Raw genomic sequence first — 8,215 nt, 5'->3', positions numbered from 1 at the left:
CCTGTGTTTTTTTATTTTGAAGAATTTTTTTTTTTTTTTTTTTTTTTTTTTTTTTTTACAAAAGAAGTCAACTCTGGAAAGTTGAAATAGCTAGGCAAACTCAAAGTGAATCAACTACCAGGAACAACTCCACTAGAGAGAATGTTTTAAGAACCAAGTGGATTGCAAGGGTCTCAGAGAAAACTGAAGGAGCAATGAGAGAGGCAGGGCAGGTACTTGGGACAGAAACTGCTGGAGGAGAGACCAAAGCAAAGATGACTCCCTGCACGCACCTGCGCCAGCGAGGACCCACTGTCCCTGCTCCCTGCATGCTGCCCTATAGGGAGAGGCTTGCGTTCTGCATCCCACACCAGGCGCCCCTGTATTGTGGTTACCTTGGCATCAGATATAGCTGTGCCCGAGGTAGCCTAGGGTTCCTGCAAATAGCAAGATGGTGAAGCAAATACACAAGTGATGTCGGGAAGAAGTGAATGAACTTGGCAATGGTATTAGGGATTTTCCTTTCCTTTTTTTTTTTTTTTGGAGAGGTTTTTGCTATAGAAAGACAGACAGAAAGCGAGAAATCACCCCCCAGGGGGGATGGCCACACCGCAATCCCTTCTCCTCCATTCTCCTCTCGGGATCTTGGGCACGCATGTACATGCACCTGGTGTGAGTTTAAGCCGCCGGGTCCGGAACTCGAACCACGTGTCGACTACATGGGAGTCCAGCGACAAAGCCATTACGCTAACTGCTGGTTCCAAGTATTAGGAATTTTCTACAGAACAATTTTATCTGTAAGAAGGGGAAAAGGAGAAGTAAATCTATAATTGCAGGTAGATATGTTTAGAAACCTTCAAAATGTCTATGTGCCTCACAAGTTCTACGATTTCTGTGCAGGAAGCCATGAGAAGCTTCCATTACATACAGTAACGAGTGCTCCTGCACATGCCCCTGCAGACTTTTAAATTGCACAAATATTTGTATCTCCACCCTTTCATTTTATATGGATGTGTGCTTTTTTTCCAGGACATCTTAGATGAGTACTGATATTAGTCACATCTCAGTGAGTTTCGTGGGTATGAGGGGGAAGGATCATTTTTAAAATTAAGGCGTAAGATGCATTTTATTCTAAGTTGACACACGCAGCCTAACAGACTTTGTCCTGGGATAGGAACATTCAAAGTGGGTCGTTCTCCCTCAGGTGACTATCTGGACATCCTTGCCATCTCCTGCGACAGCTTCGATGAGGAAGTCAATGTCCTTATCGGCCGTGGCCAGGGAAAGAAGAACCACGTGGAAAATCTCCAGAAGCTGAGGACGTGGTGTAGGGATTACAGAGTGGCCTTCAAGATAAATTCTGTCATTAATCGATTCAACGTGGAGGAGGACATGAACGAGCAGATCAGAGCGCTCAACCCTGTCCGCTGGAAGGTGAGTGCATGGTGTCCCGGGAGCCACGTTCATCAAGAGGAAGTCTGAGGACTTTCTTCCAAGCAATAAAGGACAATATTGACCCCGAGAACTCTGTCCTTGTTGAGCCAGCCCCAAAGCCAGACCTGTGGTCCTTCTTCAGCTCTGTCAAACTCAGAACTACATTCTCTTTGTTCACTTTCCCCTCCGAAAAGTTGTAACTGATTCTCTGCTTTAATATTGGGAGATTAAGTCCAAAGGTCTGCCACATATTTGGAGAAGTGAAGAATATGTCCATGTAAAGCCTGAATTTCTCCCCAAAGTCTGGCTTTGGCTTATTTATGAACAGATATGTGTTCTACATAACATTCCAATACTACTAAGTTTTTGCTGAATTATTAGAAGACACTAGGGGTAAAGCAGTCCCCAAGTGGTAGCAAAAACAAGGCCTTTATGCCAAGAATCAAGCTTTAATACTGGCCCTACCACCAGTCCCTGAAGAAGGCCAGAGTTCACACAACTAACTTGGCATCACGACACCCATGATGCACTAGCACCTGCAGACAGCCACCCGGCCCAGCTTTCTACCCCTTGCTGTCCTTCTGAATCAACTTGGTTGGGACTATTTAAAAAGCAGCTTCTTGACTCTTACGCCATATCCCCTGTCCTGGAACAAGGGCCTCTGAGAAGGAAAGGCCTAGCAGGCCTATCTTGCACAAGTGTGCATTTGTGACTAGCTGGCCTGGTCGCGGCTGTGTGGCTGTCCAGAATGTGCACCTGCACCGTAGATGTGACTAAGGATGAGACGTAGAATCCAGCTCTAGCAAACAGAAAGATGTGGGAAAATGCTGGTGATCTAAACTGGCCTGTGCTAAGATTTCGTGGGTATAATTAGAAGGCTTCATGTAGGAGGCGATGTTTGGCTGTGCTCTGGAAGATGGACAGAATTCCCTCAGATGGAGAGGCCTGAGCCAGGAAGTGACTTCTAGCCTGCAGGGCATGGCCGCAGCTTGGACAGTTGCTTAGTCACTTATCTGCCTTCCACAGGACTGAGTTGTTTTTGCCCAGAAGATGCTATTGCTAATGATGGAATAATACATCATACATACTCACACGCTCACACTTACTTCAAAGGGTGTTAGAAAAAGAATATTAATGATTTTGTGGGGCCGGCAGGTGGCATGGTAGTTAAGGGCCCTGGACTCCCTCACGGCCGACTGTGGTTCAAGTCTGGACCTAGCGGCTTGCATTCTCACTCTCCCCCCGCCCCTGGTCGAATTTAAATAAATAAATAAACAAATACATAAATAAATAAAGTTAAATAAAATAATTATTTTTAAAAGGAAAAGAATATTAATGGTCTTATAAAACTGTCCTTGAACATTAAATGAAAATCAAACATACTCTAGAGGCCTTAATAAGGGTATTGTAAAAATCAGAAACAACAAAATTTTGAATATATTCTTTTCTCAGTCTGGGGTTCACACATGATTTGCTTGTTTTCTTGCTTTCCCTTTTTTTTTTTTTTTTGGTAGAAGTTTTTGCCTTAGGGCACATGTACCCACTAAAGAGAGACAGAGACAATGAGAGGGAAAGTGAGAAATTTGCCCCCAGGAAGGATGGCCATGCCACAATCCTTTCTCCTCCATTCCCTTCCTGGGATCTGGGGCATGCATGTGCACATACCCAGTATGAGTTTCAAGTTACTAGGTCCAGGACTTGAACTGTGGTTGGCCATGTGGGAGTGCAGCAACGTACCACTATAGTATCTGCTGGCCCTGCTTGCTGTTTTTTGTCTATGGTTCGTTCCTTCAGCGGAAATCTGGTTTTTTTGGGTGTTTTTTGGTTTTTTTTAGTTTGAATTTTTTTTTTTATTACAAGATCTATCAAAGATAAGGTGGATCAGTTTCTGAAAGCTCTTTCTTTAGGAAGTTCTGTGCTTCTACGTCCACGTTGCTAGGTTTCAAGGCCAGCTCTGCTGTCCTCTGCATTGTCTTTATGAAGTGTTCCTTCGCTCTGAGAGTCTTCTTCGTTTAGAAGAGGTGAAGCTTGGACCGGGGAGGTCAGTTTAGGGGTAAAAAATGCAGAAGTCTTTTTACAACTCAAATGCTATACTTGTCTTTCAGGTCTTCCAATGTCTCATCATTGAGGGAGAGAATTCTGGAGAAGACGCTCTACGAGAAGCAGAAAGATTTGTCATCAGCGATGCAGAATTTGAAGGGTTCTTAGCACGCCACAGAGGAGTCCCCTGCTTGGTGCCCGAATCTAACCAGAAGGTTGTATAACACCCAATGTTTCCTATACCACGCATGCAGATGGGTCTCAGAGGTGGGACGCCCCCACATTGCTGTTTAGAGGGTTCAGTGTGGAGGAAAGGGAGGAGCAGAGCCTCGGAGCCAGAAGGTGTTGGGGTCTCCTCCAGCTGGGGTCTCTGATGAGCTTCAGTTTCCCTGTCCACACTGGCACGCAGCTGCCCTGCAGAGCTGGGCTGGGGTGATGCAATGGTTATGCAGTTGAGCATATGGTTACGTGTACAGTGTCAGCACTAGAGTGATGTGCGTAGAATCTTACATGTGTCATCTGCATATGGTTTAGTGCCTACACATTGAAGGAATACATGAATATATTCTACTGACATCCACAACATCACATGATTGACTTCAATGATCTCTATGGATATTTTGTTTTTAATTTGCCAAAGGGTGTGTGTGCTCACTACAGAGAGACAGAGAAAGAGGGAAAGCAAGAGAGCACTCCCAAGGGCACATGGCCACGCTCAGTCCCTTCTCCTGCATTTCTCCCTCCTTCAGGGTTCTGGGCGCCCATGCACGGTGTGTTTCTCAAGCCACCAGGACAGGACCTGGAGTGTGCAGTCAGTTACGTGGGGTCCAGCCACCTTAATTAGCAGGCAGTGGACTGGACCCACTATGGATAATTTTCAAATTTACAGGGGCCAGCAGGTGGCACCATGGTTAAAACTTGCATAGAATGTAGAAGAAATGTCTCACAAGTGCTTTAGTTTTCTAATGGAATGACAACTGGATACATTCAATTAGCACAGATTTTGTGCATAGCTTAACCAGTGCTGACCGACGCATGCCCGCACCACGGGACTTCCAGGAACAAGCAGAGGAAGAGTAATTAATCAAATGTTTACAGATACTAATACCAACAAATCTCTGATTCTCCCTGCTGTATGTACTAATTTCCTTATTAATGAAAGATACACATTTTTAAAATTATGAATAGCATATTTGAATGTATAAAAACTTGAAAAATACATCCTACACATCACAAAATCTAGACGTGAAACACACTGGCACTATATACTGAACGAAATAAAATAATGACAGACAGAAAGTTCTTTGCATCAGTCAGAATCTAGTGACACCAAAAAAGCAAACCAAGAAGTCAATTTACAGCAAATAAAAACTACTAAATAAACATTATAAGGGTGTTTGTTGTTATCAATGCCAAAGAGATACAGGTTGAAATATCAGAAATGAGGGACCAGTAGATGGTGTAACGGTTATGCCCCTGGACTCCCACATAGCCGACCATGGTTCGAGTCCCAGACCTGGTGGCTTAGAACTCACACCAGGTGCTTGTGCATGCGTGGCCAAAATCCCAAGAGGAGAATGGGGAAGGGATTGTAGCATAGCTATTCACGGATGATATTAGAGTAATATTGAATTCCTCAGCAGGCAGTGTGGTGGTTAAGGCACTGGATTCACACACGGCTAACGGCAGTTCAAGCCCCAGACCTGGAGGCTTGAAAATCACATCAGGCATGTGTGCTTGAACGCCCCAAAATCCCGAGAGGAGAGTGGAAGAGAAGGCATTATTGTGGGATGACCATCCCCACGGGGATGATTTCTCACTTACACTTTCTCTCTCTCTCTCTGTCTCTCTCTGGCGAGTACACTCAGCCTATGACAAAACCTTTTTTAAAATATCTTCCAGTAAAGCCTCCCTTTTAGCTCTCAATTAATAGCACTTAAAAAATCTCATTTTATAAATTGAATAAGGGGGAGATTAGATGTGTGTGGACACATCACTGGGGATATGGAGTGACAAAAAACTGTCTCACAGCTTGAGAGATTTTATTGACTAGTAAGCAAAAAAAAAGAGACAGAGAGAGAGGGAGAGAGCCAGCACCCCAGTGGGGCAGTGCCACACCACAGTCCCCTATTCTCCATGTCTCCTTCCCATCAGGATTTGGGGCATGCACGCACACTGCCAGGCGTGTTTTTCCAGGCGCTGTGGCCTGATGTGAACTGTGGTTGATCATGTGGGACCTGGCTCCCAAGATCCAGCCCTAAAAACTGTGTTATGGGGCTGGCCCTGCTAGAACCTGGAGAGACACAGACAGGCCCATACCTCATCAGGGACATGAAAGGCACTCAGGAGCCGGGCGAGATGTTGGGTCCAGATAACAGAACACCAGCCTGCGAGCACTGTAAGGTACTTGAGCACGTGCTGGGAACTAGCTTGAAACTGAATTTGTGCTTAATTTCTCCTTTACAGATGAAAGACTCCTACCTTATTCTGGACGAATATGTGAGTATTTCTAGAGTTATACAATGATCGCAGCCAAGCCAGAGTTGTCACAGTGGGCAACCACTGAGTACATCTTTGCCCTGCTTACCTGCCTTTCAGAGTCCCATAGTGAGGACTGCTGGATCACCGACCCTTGCTCCGCAGTATCACACTTTGCACCCAACACTTTGGCCAGGGAAGCTGACCATGGGCCCTCACAGTTGCACTGGCCCCGGGTGGTGTTGTGTCCCGTGTGGCCGTGCACCGTGCGTGCCACGTGGAAGTAGTGCCCAGCATGGAGGCCTGGCTGTGCATTCTTGGCCTGAAGTGCTCTGCATCAGGCAGGCACCCGGCTTGCTTTGGTAGGAGTGCATGTTCATACCGTGTTATCCTGAATAATCCAAGTTTGGGTGAGAAACGGTTTGGGCGAGGAACGGTCAGCTTACTGTTCTCCCCAGACACCCCCTGATGTCACCCCGGTAAGGGTGAGCCAGGTCCACATGACTGACCAAAGTTCTAGTCCTGACCACAGTGGCTTGGAAAATGCTCTGGGCGTGTGTGTGTGTGCGCGCGCGCACCCAAGATCTTGACAAGATGGAGAAATAGAAGACAAGGGATTGCAGTGCAGCCACACCACACTGGAGAGAGCTTTCTTCTGCTCTCTCTCTCTCTCTCTCTCTCATGTGTGCTTGCCACGTGCACACCCTCTGGCAATTAAAAAGGAAAGGAAAGAAATGAGCTCTATCGATAGCCATGGGTTCAATATTTATCTCGATGTCTCCCATGTGACTGAGACATTTATCTTGGATTTTTTTTTTTTGACAAAAACTTAAGTGGCTTTTGGCATTTCATTATTCTCAAGTTCAGCAATGACACTTTACAACTGTTTGATTTCTGGACAACGTGAATTTTCTTTCTAGAGTAAGGGAAAAGGTGATAAGGAAAATGTTCATCTTATGGGTCCAAGGCAGAGAAGAAAATTCATACAGTTTATTTCTGAAGTGCAAATGATCGTAATTGGCTGGGAATTTTGACCTATATATTTCAACAAACCAGCCGGCCTCCACATAACTGGAACAAACATATTTGACCCAAACTTTGCATTTGCTGATTTCGTTACATTTAGCATCGAGTATTACTTAAGCTCCTGTGCAGCGCCCAGTGTGGTCCTTAGGAGTGTGGGATAAACACGCAGGCACCTGCCTGCCTGCCTCCCGAGGTCTTCTCTGGTCAGCCTCTCTCTTTCTTGAATCCTTCTTACGCATTCTTGCAGGTGGGTTCACGCTGGCAATACCCTTCCCCTGCAGTTCGCTGGATGCACGTCACTGTTTCACACCTCTGTGCTTTTGTAACACCTTGCCTTCCAGTTTCTCTGTAATAGTTCAGATGTTGACCCTCAGGGGAGATGTTCTTGCTGGCTGTCATGTCCTCTGGAGGAACACGTGCCCCATGTAGGGTGTGTGTGACCCTGTGCCCTCAGTTGATCTGATGTGTTCATGTCAACTGTTCCCCGTAGAAAGTGAGTTCTTGGACTAGGGAGACGGAGTCCCCAGGTGGACAGTACCTGACCACAGTTCTCAGGAAGCATTCGTTGGCAGGATTAGAAAATCAGGAGTTGGGTCAGTTAAACTGAAGGTGACGTGAATTTCGTGGCGATGTACCGATTTCTGCCCTGTGCTTCCTAGATGCGCTTTCTGAACTGTCAGAATGGGCGGAAGGACCCTTCCAGGTCCATCCTGGATGTCGGAGTGGAAGAAGCTATCAAGTTCAGCGGCTTTGACGAAAAGATGTTTCTAAAGCGGGGAGGGAAGTACGTGTGGAGCAAGGCGGACCTGAAGCTGGACTGGTAAAGCGAGATAAGGAACAAGACTCGTGCCCCCGCGAAAGGCTCCCAGTGGCAGTCAGCGGCCGGTGCTGCAGGATCAGAATTCCAACAGCTGGAAGCCCGCCTTCCCACATCCGGTCTATGGTGGCCACTGAGCACTTCAACAACTAGAGACCCATCAATAATACAGACCCGCTAGCTTAATTAACTGGCTTATTACCTTACCATTATTTAAAAAAGGCACTAAAAGAGGAAAATCACAGAGAAACAACCACCATAGCAGCCAGCTATGTGCTAGACCTAAAGTCCAGTTCAAAGATGTGTTTGTAAGAAATACTCTCGTATGATATCTCTGGGAGAAAACTTTAATCTAGATTTGATTCTTTTGAGCCAGGTTAACTGTGACTCTTTTATTTCAGTTTTGCAGCTATTTTCTCCCTTTTATTATTATTATTTTAT

At 45.8% G+C, this 8,215-nt stretch overlaps 1 protein-coding gene across 1 annotated transcript in view; it reads left to right on the top strand.

The window, feature by feature from the left end:
- Positions 1 to 7,960, top strand: part of RSAD2 (radical S-adenosyl methionine domain containing 2) — a 15,077-nt gene extending 7,117 nt beyond the window's left edge. Inside the window, exons 3-6 of the mRNA XM_006153465.3 lie at positions 1,184 to 1,413; positions 3,519 to 3,668; positions 5,920 to 5,952; positions 7,617 to 7,960. Coding sequence (XP_006153527.1) covers positions 1,184 to 1,413; positions 3,519 to 3,668; positions 5,920 to 5,952; positions 7,617 to 7,781 — 578 coding nt within the window. The 3' untranslated portion in view covers positions 7,782 to 7,960. The remainder of the gene's footprint in view (positions 1 to 1,183; positions 1,414 to 3,518; positions 3,669 to 5,919; positions 5,953 to 7,616) is intronic.
- The last annotated feature ends 255 nt before the right edge of the window (positions 7,961 to 8,215 follow it).

The sequence above is a fragment of the Tupaia chinensis genome, unplaced genomic scaffold (genome assembly GCF_000334495.1).
Source record: "Tupaia chinensis unplaced genomic scaffold, TupChi_1.0 Scaffold000377_1, whole genome shotgun sequence".
Taxonomy (NCBI): Eukaryota; Metazoa; Chordata; class Mammalia; order Scandentia; family Tupaiidae; genus Tupaia; species Tupaia belangeri.
The sequence above is the reverse complement of the archived record's forward strand: the minus strand, read 5'-3'. Positions and strand labels throughout refer to the sequence as shown.